The sequence below is a fragment of the Entelurus aequoreus genome, linkage group LG02 (assembly GCF_033978785.1).
Source record: "Entelurus aequoreus isolate RoL-2023_Sb linkage group LG02, RoL_Eaeq_v1.1, whole genome shotgun sequence".
Classification (NCBI taxonomy): Eukaryota; Metazoa; Chordata; class Actinopteri; order Syngnathiformes; family Syngnathidae; genus Entelurus; species Entelurus aequoreus.
The window spans coordinates 32,376,212-32,391,329 of record NC_084732.1 but is presented as its reverse complement, the minus strand read 5'-3'; the positions used below and the strand labels follow the sequence as shown (position 1 = coordinate 32,391,329).

The 15,118-nt window shown below is 42.3% G+C and overlaps 1 protein-coding gene and 1 long non-coding RNA gene across 5 annotated transcripts in view; one reads left to right on the top strand and one right to left on the bottom strand.

Moving 5' to 3' along the window:
• The window catches only part of LOC133632656 (MAM domain-containing glycosylphosphatidylinositol anchor protein 1), a 596,928-nt gene that overhangs the window by 190,376 nt on the left and 391,434 nt on the right, over nucleotides 1–15,118 (top strand). For all 4 annotated transcript variants that reach the window (XM_062025233.1, XM_062025218.1, XM_062025227.1 and 1 more), the window contains one exon: nucleotides 12,605–12,744. In XM_062025233.1, coding sequence (XP_061881217.1) covers nucleotides 12,605–12,744 — 140 coding nt within the window. The remainder of the gene's footprint in view (nucleotides 1–12,604; nucleotides 12,745–15,118) is intronic.
• LOC133632680 (uncharacterized) overlaps nucleotides 1–15,118 on the bottom strand; it is a 100,818-nt gene that overhangs the window by 22,911 nt on the left and 62,789 nt on the right. The gene's annotated exons all lie outside the window — the stretch shown is intronic.

Sequence of the window (15,118 nt, the reverse complement as noted above, 5' to 3'; positions counted from 1 at the left end):
CTTGTCAATGTCATTTATACTTGTGGTTGTAGCTCTGTCTACTTCTGTTCACTCTGCTCATGTCATAGTTCATCCTGCTCGTTTTTTGCCACGTGAGTTTTGTTTATTCGTGTCACAGTAAGTGTTTTTGTTTCTTGTCCATAGTCCATTGTGCTAGTTTCTGTTCATAGCAACGTTTCTTCTCCGCCTTGTGCGCGCCTTTTGTTTGTACCCTTTTGTTTGTTTCTTGTTACAGAGTTAAATTAAATCATGTTTTCCTGCTCAATGCCTGCCGCCATCTCTGCATCTTGGGGTTCGTCACCTACACACTCTGACAAATCTTAATTATTACTTTGGCCATAATTGGCAGCCTTAGATCTCATACATGAACACTATTTTTATCTATATGGACAAAAAGTGCAGTTACGTCTTATGGCCATCAGTTGCCATCTTTCAACATTCTTATATATATATATATATATATATATATATATATATATATATATATATATATATATATATATATATATATATATATATATATATATATATATATATATATATATATATATATACATACATACATACATACATACAGTGTTGGGTTAGTTACTGAAAACCAGTAACTAGTTACAGTTACTAATTACTTTATTTCAAAAGTAACTCAGTTACTTACACCAAAAAGTAATGCGTTACTGTGAAAAGTAACTATTTAGTTACTTTTTTTTTTTTCTTTTTTTTTTTAAAAGCTCCCATTAATGCCCTTTTAGCCTTCATTTCAGTACTGTTATTGCACTGGAGAATAATACAATGTGTTGGTCAACTTGACATGCATTTGCATCACTGAACTCTGCTAAGCAATGTGGTCTACATACAACACACAAAGACAACGATATGTTTCAAAGGGCCAATTTATTTCAGGCCAGAACACATTGACACAACTATTTTAAATAGCTGCAACATAACATACATAAGTAACAAACAGCATAACAGCAACATAGCTGTAAACCTGGCTTCACCTAAGGAAGGCACACGTGACATACACAAAGCCTAACCAGGCAGATTTGAATTATTGTTTTGGGCAGTAGACGGGATCTTTGATCCAAGACACAACTTACATTTAACTAAAATGTTCTTTTCTTTGTGCTCGACAAAAGAAAAGAAGTGAGAATATCTCATACTTGCCAACCCTCCCGAATTTCAGTGCCTTTCCCCGGGACAACTATTCTCCCGAATTTCTCTCGATTTCCAGCCGGACTTAAGGCACGCCCCCTCCAAGTCCGTGCGGACCTGAGTGAGGACAACCTGTCGTCACTTCCGCTTGGCCAACCAAAAAGTAACCACAGAACACTATACCTGTGGTGTGATTGTATTATGGGAGAACTACAGAGTCGACAGGCTATGACGTCACATGTGTGCGACGGAGCGGGAGACAGAGTGGGAGTGAGTTAGAGAGCGAGACACTTGTTGTGATTGAGCTAATAAAAGTATCCACGTTATAAAGTACAGCTAGACTCACGTATGTAATTCAGTAACTCAACATGGTGTCAGAAGTCCTGTAGTTAACGTGGAGTGTGAGCCAAGTGGAAAGATAGTTTGTACGCGTCTGTGGATTAAGAAGTAAGGACAACATGAGCGAGGGGGACGGAGCCGCTACAGCGCCTGCACGGCCACCCAACGCGCCGATGGTTGCCGTGGGACCGTGCGCTACGTTCAACATCCAGCCACCGGTGTCCTTTGACTTTTCAAATCCACAAGAGTGGGACAAATGGATCCGGAGATTCAAAAGATTTCGCCTGGCAAGTAACCTAAATGCAAGCTCCGAGGACAATCAAGTGAACACATTGATTTATTGCATGGGGGACGAGGCAGATGATAATCTCCGTGGGTTAAATCTGACCGTCGCTCAAAAACATACATACCAGGGAGTGCGCGAGGGATTACAAGGCTTCTCTGTTGTGAAGAAAAATGTTATCTACGAGCGTGCTAAATTTAATATGCGCAAGCAGAAAGAAGGGGAGAGTGTGGATTCGTTTGTCACTGCACTATATGAGCTGGCGGAGCATTGTAGCTACGGGATGCTACACAATGAACTGATCAGAGACAGACTTGTCGTCGGATTGCAAGACAAGGGGCTGTCTGAACGCATGCAGTTGGACGCAGATCTAACCTTGGATAAAGCCATAAGAATGGCACGACAGAGCGAGGAGGTGAAAAGGCAGCAGTCTACTCTCCGAGGGGACACCACCAGATCAGAGGCAAGTGATGCAAAGTCTGTTGATAGTGTTCAAGAGCAACTTCAAGTCTGCTAAAAACAAACCTCAATATGCTGATAGCCCAAAGTACAAGCCACACAGTACTCAGTACAGCAAGGACAAGGGCGCACAGTCACTGTGTCAAAATTGTGGCAGCTCTCCATCCCATCCAAAAAGTGACTGTCCTGCTATTGAAGTGAAATGTCATGCATGTGGGAGGAGGGGACATTACAAGTGTGTGTGCAAGTCCAAATCAGTGCATGAAGTTGAAGAGGATGAGGAGGAAATCTTCCTCGGCAGTGTCACGGAGAATGGGGATCCTTGGATGGTCAAAATTGGCATCCATGAGAGCAGTGTGACATTCAAAATAGACACAGGTGCCGATGTGACAGTCTTGCCTCACTCAGTGTTCCTAAACACATACAGAAATGATCCACCTTGTCTCAGAAAGGCAACAAAGCCACTGCTGGGACCAGGAAGAAATCCCCTCGACGTGGTGGGCGTTGCCAGTTTGCTGCTGAGGAGAGGGGAAAAGACAGAGAGGGAGGATGTGTACATCGCTCGTCATGTGCATACTGCCCTGCTGGGAAGATCTGTGAGCTGTAGGCTGGGGCTTGTAGCACGCCTAGACAGCGTTACTATGGAGACATTAAAGGAGCATTACCCAAAATTATGCACCGGGCTCGGAGAAGTGCGGCAGCCATTTGCCATCAAGCTGAGTCCAGTGGCCTACATGTCGCGGTCTCTCACACCAACAGAGCAGAGATACGCGCAAGTAGAGAAGGAAGCTTTGGGGCTGATCTGGGCCTGTGAGAGGTTCTGCAACTTCCTCATCGGGAAACATTTCCAGATGGAGACGGACCACAAGCCTCTCCTGAGTCTTCTGGGGTCTCAAGCACTGAATGCTCTACCTCCACGGATCTAACGCTTCAGAATGCATCTGATGCGCTATTCTTATTCTATCTCTCATGTGCCAGGAAAGTTCCTGTGGACAGCTGATACGCTGTCACGAGCTCCTGTTAAGAGAGAGGAGACAGCAGCGGACAAAGAGCTGTTTGAAGAAACCAACATCTATGTGGACATGGTACTGGAGAACCTACCTGCAAGCGCTGATTGGAGGATCTAAGAGAGCAGCTGCAGAGAGACAGTGTGTGTGCAGAGGTGATGCAGCTGTGTGCTGAAGGCTGGCCAGCACACGGTTCCAAAGAACCAGCACTCAGGCTGTACAGGGCAGAGCAGGCGTTCCTTACAGTTCAAGATGGTGTCTTGCTGAAGGGACACAGGCTCGTCATCCCTTCTACAATGACAAATTATGTTCTCGCCAAATTGCATGAAGGACACCAAGGTGTGGTGAAGTGTAGACCGACAGACAATTCTGGATGTGGATGGATCGGGTCGTTATAGACTGAAAGATGCATGTACGGTGGACCTCCTCGCTAGCATGGGAATACTTCGTGGGCTACATCGAGCGGCCTTTGTAGCAGCGGAGTCAAGTGCTAGCGGTGACCGCCAATGGAGACGACATAAGCGGTGCGAGCGGAAGCAGAAGCGGGGATGCCGAGCTGGGCTAACAACAAAGAGAAAAGCTAACCAAAGAAGCGTGGAGTCTCCGGGTAAGAAGCCATTTAAACTAGAACTAGCTGGCGTCAGGCTCGATAATCCCTGCACACATAGCAATTCTCTTAGAATAAAACACAACTCACATAATGTTTTTTCTTTTGTGACCGTGTCAGAGGCAGACATACATTGTACTGAGGTAGCTAACTATGATGCGTTCAGTTTATCGCAACATCAAGCAAACAATCTGAATATCCCCGTCGTATCAATTCCTAGATATGGTCGAAACTATTTAAAGTGCAATACGCATAATAAACGCAACATTATTAATATTGCTACTTCGGATAATTTCAACAAACAATCCTCAAAACAGCCCACTACCTATAATATGGGCTTTTTAAACATAAGATCATTATCTTCCAAAACGTTATTAGTTAATGAAGTCATTAGAGACAACAAACTTGACGTCGTTGGTCTCGCCGAGACCTGGCTCAAACCAGACGATTTTTTTGCGCTAAATGAGGCATCTCCTCCTAACTATACCAATACACATGTTGCCCGACCTCTTAAAAGGGGAGGGGGTGTCGCACTAATATACAATGAAAACTATAATCTTACACCTAACCTAAATAATAAATATAACTCGTTTGAGGTGCTCACTTTGAGGTTTGTCACACCGCTGCCTCTCCACCTGGCTATTATCTACCGCCCCCCTGGGCCCTATTCGGACTTCATCAGTGAATTCTCAGAGTTTGTTGCTGATCTAGTGATGCACGCCGACAATATAATCATAATGGGGGACTTTAATATCCATATGAATACCCCATCGGACCCTCCATGCGTGGCGCTCCAGACTATAATTGATAGCTGTGGTCTTACACAAATAATAAATGAACCCACGCATCGCAACGGTAATACGATAGATCTAGTGCTTGTCAGGGGTGTCACCACCTCTAAAGTTACGATACTCCCGTACACTAAAGTAATGTCCGATCATTACCTTATAAAATTCGAAGTTCTGACTCATTGTCAACAAACTAATAATAATAATAATAACTACTATAGCAGCCGCAACATTAATGCTGCCACAACGACGACTCTTACTGACCTACTGCCTTCGGTAATGGCACCATTCCCAAATTATGTGGGCTCTATTGATAACCTCACTAACAACTTTAATGACGCCCTGCGCGACACCATTGATATTGTAGCACCGCTAAAGCTAAAAAGGGCCCCTAAAAGGCGTACCCCATGGTTTACAGAAGAAACTAAAGCCCAGAAATTATCATGTAGAAAGCTGGAACGCAAGTGGCGTGCGACTAAACTTGAGGTTTTCCATCAAGCATGGTGTGATAGTTTAATAACTTATAAACGCATGCTTACCTCAGCTAAAGCTAAATATTACTCAAATCTCATCCACCTCAACAAAAATGATCTTAAATTTCTGTTTAGTACAGTAGCATCGCTAACCCAACAAGGGACTCCTCCCAGTAGCTCCACCCACTCAGCAGATGACTTTATGAATTTCTTTAATAAGAAAAATGAAGTCATTAGAAAAGAGATTAAAGACAATGCATCTCAGCTGCAACTGGGTTCTATTAACACAGATACGACTGTATATACGACGGACACTGCCCTCCAAAATAGTTTCTCTCTCTTTGATGAAATAACATTGGAGGAATTGTCAAAATGTGTAAATGGGACAAAACAAACAACATGTTTACTTGACCCAATTCCTGGGAAACTTATCAAGGAGCTTTTTGTATTACTAGGTCCATCAGTGTTAAATATTATAAACTTATCACTTTCCTCTGGCACTGTTCCCCTAGCATTCAAAAAAGCGGTTATTCATCCTCTACTCAAAAGACCTAACCTCGATCCTGATCTCCTGGTAAACTACCGGCCGGTGTCCCACCTTCCGTTTATCTCGAAAATCCTCGAAAAAATTGTAGCACAGCAGCTAAATGAACACTTAGCGTCTAACAATCTCTGTGAACCTTTTCAGTCCGGTTTCAGGGCAAATCACTCTACGGAGACAGCCCTCGCAAAAATGACTAATGATCTATTGCTAACGATGGATTCTGATGCTTCATCTATGTTGCTGCTTCTTGATCTTAGCGCCGCTTTCGATACTGTTGATCATAATATTTTATTAGAGCGTATCAAAACGCGTATTGGGATGACAGACTTAGCCTTGTCTTGGTTTAACTCTTATCTTACTGACAGGATGCAGTGTGTCTCCCATAACAATGTGACCTCGGACTATGTTAAGGTAACGTGCGGAGTTCCCCAGGGTTCGGTTCTTGGCCCTGCACTCTTTAGTATTTACATGCTGCCGCTAGGTGACATCATACGCAAATACGGTGTTAGCTTTCACTGTTATGCTGATGACACCCAACTCTACATGCCCCTAAAGCTGACCAACACGCCGGATTGTAGTCAGCTGGAGGCGTGTCTTAATGAAATTAAACAATGGATGTCCGCTAACTTTTTGCAACTCAACGCTAAGAAAACGGAAATGCTGATTATCGGTCCTGCTCAACACCGACATCTATTTAATAATACCACCTTAACATTTGACAACCAAACAATTAAACAAGGCGACTCGGTAAAGAATCTGGGTATTATCTTCGACCCAACTCTCTCGTTTGAGTCGCACATTAAGAGTGTTACTAAAACGGCCTTCTTTCATCTCCGTAATATCGCTAAAATTCGTCCCATTTTGTCCACAAGCGATGCTGAGATCATTATCCATGCGTTCGTTACATCTCGTCTCGATTACTGTAACGTTTTATTTTCGGGCCTCCCTATGTCTAGCATTAAAAGATTACAGATGGTACAAAATGCGGCTGCTAGACTTTTGACAAAAACAAGAACGTTTGATCATATTACGCCTATACTGGCTCACTTGCACTGGCTTCCTGTGCACCTAAGATGCGACTTTAAGGTTTTACTACTTACGTATAAAATACTACACGGTCAAGCTCCTGCCTATCTTGACGATTGTATTGTACCATATGTCCCGGCAAGAAATCTGCGTTCAAAGAACTCCGGCTTATTAGTGATTCCCAGAGCCCAAAAAAAGTTTGCGGGCTATAGAGCGTTTTCTATTCGGGCTCCAATACTATGGAATGCCCTCCCGGTAAAAGTTAGAGATGCTACCTCAGTAGAAGCATTTAAGTCTCATCTTAAAACAAATTTGTATACTCTAGCCTTTAAATAGACTCCCTTTTTAGACCAGTTGATCTGCCGTTTCTTTTCTTTTCTTTTCTACTCTGCTCCCAACCCGGGGTGGACCTGTCCATCAGATGGGGACATCTCTACGCTGCTGACCCGTCTCCACTCGGGATGGTTCCTGCTGGCCCCACTATGGACTGGACTTTCGCTGATGTGTTGGACTTTCACAATATTATGTCAGACCCACTCGACATCCATTGCTTTCGGTCTCCCCTAGGGGGGCGGGGGTTACCCACATATGCGGTCCTCTCCAAGGTTTCTCATAGTCATTCACATTGACGTCCCACTGGGGTGAGTTTTCCTTGCCCGTATGTGGGCTCTGTACCGAGGATGTCGTTGTGGCTTGTACAGCCCTTTGAGACACTTGTGATTTAGGGCTATATAAATAAACATTGATTGATTGATTGATTGATATGGTGGCCCGGGCTGAGCCAGCAGCTGAATGAATTGGTTCTCAACTGCCGAACATGCTGTAAGGAGAGACAGAACCACGGGGAGCCGCTGATGCCGTCACCATACCCAGGCCGACCATGGGAGAAGTTAGGAGCTGATTTGTTCATGCTCGGTACCAAGACCTACCTACTGGTAGTGGACTACATGTCAAGGTACGTCGAGATTGCTTTGCTGACCTCCACAAGGTCAAACGATGTAATCCACCACCTAAAATCGATCTATGCACGTCACGGAATCCCGGATCTTCTCGTTTCGGATGGTGGGCCCCAGTTCTCCGGAGCAGGCTTTGCCGAGTTTGCAGAGTCTTACAGATTCCGTCACGTTACCAGTAGCCCAAGATATCCTCAAGGTAACCCCGCAGCCGAACGTGCAGTACAGACGGTGAAAGGTCTCCTAAAGAAAGCAGATGACCCCTGTCTTGCTTTGCTCGCTTACAGGGCTACCCCTCTCGACAATGGGTATAGTCCTGTGCAGCTTCTCATGGGGAGGAGGCTCCGCACAACAGTGCCTATCCTTCCTGCTTTGCTAAATCCTGCTCTTCCTGATAGTGAAGCTGTTATGCGGAAAGAAGGGGAGAAGAGGACAAAAGATGCACAACGCTACAACCTGCGGCATCGTGCAATGAACCTTGACAGACTGAATCCGGGACAGGACGTGTGGATCAAGGACCAAAAGAAAGCCGGAGCTATCATCGGACGTCACACCACTCCACGATCGTATCTGGTGGAAGGACCCCATGGGACCATCAGACGGAACCGTCGTCATCTCATCCCTATGGGATCCTCGCCGGAGCAGAGTGGCCGTAGTGCAGCAGAGCCGTTCCTGGGGGGCGTTCCGGAACAACCTTCAGCAGAAACATCGCAGCAGAGTGTTCCAGAACCTCCATCTACTCCTACTCCTAGAACCAGGTCTGGGAGGGCTGTGGTGAGACCAACTAGGTTGGACCTATAATTTTGTTTCCTATAGACATTACAGAGACTCTAATGGGAAAAAAAGAATGTTACTGTATGTGGGAAAAGACAGAAAAGTGTAATTGGAGCGTTTTGGATATGTTTTATTGTACTGTAAATGTTCAAGTCAGTTGCAGGGCTTAGGTTGAGGACAGTACAGGATTAGTATAGGATGGATGTTTGAGTATTGATGTGAAGTGGATTGTTCTAAGGGTAAACTATGTGTGTGTGTGTGTTTGATTGTCTGGTACAGGCTCATATAGGAGCAGACCTTCCAACCACGAGGCAGAATAATCCTCAAGGTCTGTTGAATCAATGGCGGTCTACCCATTGATTCTAGAAAGGGGAGATGTGGTGTGATTGTATTATGGGAGAACTACAGAGTCGTCAGGCTATGACGTCACGTGTGCGACGGAGCGGGAGACAGAGTGGGAGTGAGTTAGAGAGCGAGACACTTGTTGTGATTGAGCTAATAAAAGTATCCACGTTATAAAGTACAGCTGGACTCACGTATGTAAGTCAGTAACTCGACAATACCGTATAGTGTTCTTTGGTTTTGATTGATTGATTGAGACTTTTATTAGTAGGTTGCACAGTGAAGTACATATTCCGTACAATTGACCACCAAATGGTAACACCCGAATAAGTTTTTCAACTTGTTTAAGTCGGGGTCCACTTAAATTGATTCATGATACAGATATATACTATCATATATACTATCATCATAATACAGTCATCACACAAGATAATCACATTGAATTATTTACATTATTTACAATCAGGGGTGTGGAGGGGTGGGGGGGGGGGGTGGGGGGGTATGGACATCAAGTAGTGGACATAGAGAGAGAGAGAGAGAGAGAGAGAGAGAGAGAGAGAGAGAGAGAGAGATCAGAAGGCATAAGAAAAAGAAAAAGTATCTGCATTTGATTGTTTACATTTGATTATTAGCAATCCGGGGAGGGTGTTAGTTTAGGGTTGTAGCTGCCTGGAGGTGAACTTTTATTGCGGTTTTGAAGGAGGATAGAGATGCCCTTTCTTTTATACCTGTTGGGAGCGCATTCCACATTGATGTGGCATAGAAAGAGAATGAGTTAAGACCTTTGTTAGTTCGGAATCTGGGTTTAACGTGGTTAGTGGAGCACCCCCTGGTGTTGTGGTTATGGCGGTCATTTACGTTAAGGAAGTAGTTTGACATGTACTTCGGTATCAGGGAGGTGTAGCGGATTTTATAGACTAGGCTAGGTTACTTTTTGGTTGGCCAACGGTTTACGTTGTATAGCGCACCCCCCCCCCCACACAGACACACACAGAGCGCGCCTCCGCTTGTGACACAAGAGAGTCAGAAGAACGACACCGCAGCGCTGCAATAAAACACACTCAGATCTTCTGTTTCTAGCCAATACTACATAAAAAATAACGTAAAATAACGCAGTAACGCATCATGTAATAACAGTAACTGAGTTACTGAATATAAAAAATAACGTGTTATATTACTAGTTACCGCCGAAACTAACGGTGTTACTTTGTAACGCGTTAGTCCCAACACTGTATATAAATAAATATATATATATATATATATATACATACATTTTTATATATATATATATATATATATATATATATATATATACTTTTTTTTTTTTAACTTTCCTTGGTGCCCTAAAATATGAGCCCTCCTTTAAGGCAACACTTGCCTTGACTTTAAAAATTTGAGGCCTGTAGTACCTCAACTTACAACAGCAGACAACAGATACACATATATAAAATATGTATGTATATACTTATGTGTCTTCTTGGCAGTGGTGTTCTTGTCTTACCTTTCTGATTAAAAAAAAAAAAAAAGTAAATTTGAGCAATTTGCAAACAGCCCGTTTAACTACATGTGACTTTCATTAACATGTTCTGCAGCATGGTTTTCTTTGCAAAGCCTTCAATTTACTGCCAGTGAGTGTTTTTATTGATAATATAGGATCAACTTTGCAGAGCATTAGGTCTGAAATACACCCGTGAAGCAGGAGTATGTGATTTCTTTAAGTTTTCATTCCTGTTTCCCAGGATGTTTCTTTGTTTATTGTCCTTTAGCATTGGTTGAATACAAAAGTCTGTTTTTTGCAGTTTTGGCAAAGCAGACTCCTAAAGTGGGTTGAGGCGTTCCATCACTTCTGATTTGACTCGAAGCTTTAAGGTGAACACGCCGCCCACTCGCTTGCTGTCTGTCCAATGATAACAATCGTTTGAGCACCGCCAGGATTTGTTCTCTGTGTGAATCGATGCTAATCACATCAATGTGCTGTCCTGACTCCTGCGCCTCTCCCGGGGGGGGTTAACACTCCTCCGTGGCCTTTTCCCCTCCTCACCCGCTGTTTCGTCTCCCCCATTCCTGTCTTCTGTCTCCATTCATTGTGGAGAGTGAGGGAAGTTGACGCCAGTTGCACGCAAGCCAGGGCTTTACATAGGTCACTGCAAGCCTGTAGGGTAGTTGAATTGTTGTGGTAAAGTCAACTAGAAAATAACCATGTGTAGTATTGCATCAGTTGAGATATAAGAAGAAGATATAAGAAGAAACACTCTGCTCTCTAGAGCAGTGTTTTTCAACCTTTTTTGAGGCTAGGCACATTTTTTTCATAAAAAAATCCAGAGGCACACCACCAGCAGAAAACATTAAACAAAGAAACTCCACCAGGTCGTCGCGACTTATTTTGAGTTTGTTGGTGTTTTCCTGTGTGTAGTGCTTTAGTTCTTGTCTTGCGCTGTTATTTTGGTGGCCCTTCCTGTTTTGTTGGTGTTTTCCTGTAGCAGTTTCATATGTCTTCCTTTGAGCGCTGTTCCGCTCACCTGCTTTGTGTTAGCAAGCAAGGCTATTTACGTTGTTGCTATCCTTCTTTGTGGGGACATTTTTGATTGTCATGTCATGTACGGGTGTACTTTGTGGACGCCGTAAGTTTTTGCTGTTGTCCAGCATTCTGTTTCTGTTTACTTTGTAGCCAGTTCAGTTTTACTTTAGTTTTGCATAGCCATTGCCTTTTCCTTTCCCTTTCCCTTTCCCTTTTGTTCAATTTTGGTTTAAGCGTTACATACCTTTTTACCTACACACTGCCTCCCGCTGTGGTCTGCATATTGGGATCACAACAAACCATCCTCGTCTCACCCGACACATTCCGACTTTTAAAAAGCAATTAACTACCTGCTGCCATCTACTGACATGGAGTATTACGTGGTGGCACAGGGGTTAGTGCATGTGCCTCACAATACGAAAGGATCTTTCTGTGTGGAGTTTGCATGTTTCATTTCATTCATTCATTTTCCTTTATTTGACCAGGTAACAACTCATTAAGATTAAAAACAGGTTTATGTAGAACAACAACAAAAAACAGGGAGAGTCACACACTATTGTTAAAAGTACACATTACTTACAACATAAACATAAAAACACAATAGATAACAACTTTGATGTTTGAATAATAACAATAAAAAAAAAAGTAATGATAACACAAATATTCAACTCTAAATGTATCTAAACCCATCAGTTTGTTTAAGTTTTCCTTTTAATGCATTTCATTTTTTAGATACCAAAGTAGGAGGAAATGTTTAGACAGCCCTAATGTAAACAGACAAAGAAGGAAAAAAAATAAATTAAACAGACAAAGACAAGTAGATGAGACAAAATTAGTAAGCTGCCATTGTTCAACTACAACAACTATTTATACACTTCAGCCATAAGGGATGTTCTAATTATGTTTACTTAGCCTACAATTGTTATTCACCCTGTTCAAACTCTTACTGTTGTAACGTTTCACTTTCCTCAGAAGAAAAATAATAAATATTGATAAAGTAGTCATATTGTATTGTATTGATGATTATAAATCAGATATCTGAGTGATGGGGTAGTACAATATAAGGTCTTGCTTCTTCCTGCTCTTTTTGCTCCGTCCTGACGTTTCTTTGTTTCCTTTTCATTTTTTTTAACATTACATTTGTGTTTTTGTAGATGAAGATGTAGTATTGAGGGTGCTTTGTTTTAATTGTGTAGATGGCGTACCGTGGCATGCCTAAAACACACATATTAAAAAAAACACAGTGTCGGTTTGAATTTCTTGACCTTTGCCTGCTTCAGAGACCTTTCTCAATTCTAACGTGTTTTTCTTCTTCTCCTTTTTGTGTGAACGCCCACAGCGCCAGCCAACGCCCAGATTGTGCACTCGGGCGCCGCGTGCAACGTCAAGGACGATAACATCAGCGAGAGAATATACACCATCAAAGAAGGAGACACGCTCGTGCTTCAGTGCATCGTGAAAGGACACCCGAGACCACAGGTGAGCTTCTGCATCTGGTGTTTTTTTTTCTTTTTTTTTCTGGTATTAGAACTATGCATCTTTAAAATTCACTTTTCAAATTGAGCAAAACAACTTTGAGGGCAACTCTCACTGCATCCCAACATCCTATACTCTCACATGGCAGAAGCAACAGATCCAAAACGGAATACATTGGTTTTTGTCCTCAAAATTCTACACACAATACCCCACAATGACAATAGGTAGACATTTTTTTTGCAAATTATTTAAAAATAAAAAACAAAGAAATCACATGTTACAAACATATTCACAGCTTTTGCCATGAAACTCAAAATGTAGCTTAGGTGCATCCTGTTTCAACTGATCATCCTTGAGATGTTCCTTCAGCTTAATTGGAGTCCACCTGTGGTAAATTCAGTTGACTGGACATGGCATTGAAAGGCACACACCTGTTTATATATAATGTTCCACACTTGACAGTGAATGGCAGAGCACAAACCAAGAATGAAGTCAAAGGAATTATCTGTTGAGTTCCGAGACAGGATTGTCTCAGAACACAAATCTGGGGAACGGTATAGAAAAATATCTGCTGCCTTGGTCCCAATGAGCACAGTGGCCTCTGTCATCTGTAAATGGAAGACGTTTGGAACCACCAGGACTCTTCCTGGAGTTGGCCGGCTGTCTAAACTGATCGATCGGGGGAGAATGACCCTAGTTAGGAAAGTGACCAAGAATTTGATGGTCACTCTGTCAGAGCTACAATATTCTTCTGTGGAGAGAGGAGAACCTTTCAGAAGGACAACTATCGCTGCAGCAATCCACCAATCAGGCCTTTATGGTAGAGTTGCCAGACAGAAGCCATTTCTTAGTAAAATGTTTGCCAAAATGCACTTGAAATACTCTCAGACTATTAGAAACAAAATTATCTGATCTGATGAGACAAAGATTGTACTCTGTCGTGAATGCCAGATGCCAAGTTTGCAGAAAACCAGGCACCGCTCATCACCAGGCCAATACCATCCCTGTAGCATGGTGGTGGCAGCATCATGCTGTGGAGATGTTTTTCAGTGGTAGGAACTGGGAGACAAGTCAGGATAAAGGGAAAAATGAATGCAGCAATGTACCGAGACACCCTGGATGAAAACCAAAGCTTCCCATCCAACCTGATGGAGCTTGAGAGTTGCTGCTAAGAGGAATGGGCAAAACTGGCAAAAAGATAGGTGTGCCAAGCTTGTGGCGTCGTATTCAAAAAGACTTGAGGCTGTAATTGCTGCCAAAGGTGCATCAACAAAGTATTGAGCAAAGGCTGTGATTTCTTTTTTTTTTTTTTTAGGATACATTTTAAAAAGGTTTAAACAATTGTTTTTCGCATTATCATTATGGGGTATTGTGTTTAGAATTTTGAGGACAAAAATGTATTCATTCTATTTTGGAATAAGGTTGTAACATAGCAACGTATGGAAAAAACTAAGTGCTGTGAATACTTAACAGACGTACTGTATTTATAAAAACGCATATGTGCGTATAATTAAGCTGATATTCTGTATTATAATACAGATTGATTTATTGCTTCTGTTTGTTAAAAAACAAACATTGATAATGTTCACTTAAATCCAGTTAGCATGTATCCTTCCGCTCTTCAGTTGCTTGCATTTTTGTTTAATGCCCGCTTTCATTGGTCATTGGTCTGTTTATATGTCGATCAATGAAGCAAGTATGATTGGTCATGATGACGTTTGGATTGTGGCAAAACATGTTTTGATTGAGGAGAAGCATTATAATAGAAATATTTTACACCCCAGTTATCAAAATGTCTTCTGATGTGGAATTATGTTTAGCCTTTTTATCCAATAACAAAGTATTTGATCCTCGATGTGCTGTAGAAAACTTTTGTTGAACGTGACAGATGGATTAATTTTATAACAAAATATGTTTCTTTGTGGTGATAAACTATAGTCCATGTGTAATTTTTCATAAATTCTCAAAAACAACTTCAGCAAAGCCTGGGGATGTTGATGTATTAACACCTTGTTAAATTTGGCAATATTTCACTGAGTTTGGCGTAGTAAATGTAAACCAATATTATGGTTTCACTGCTGAAAGAACTTGCCCGGTCTGGCTAAAATTTTTATTATCATCTTCAGTGTTCCAGTTCCAGCATAGTAGGTGTACTCTGAAGGCACTTGACAGTCTCAGCCCTTGCCTTCTTTGTTTCCATGCAACCAAAACGAGGTTAAGAACAGAGCAAATCCTTATGACACAATGTGAGATTCTTGTCATCCACTTTGCTGCTCCACTTGAAATGTGTTACCCCTCGCAATTCAAAGCCGGACTGCAGCGAAGTGAAGAAGACGACGAAAAAATGGTTTTATGCAGCGGCTACATGGCTCACATT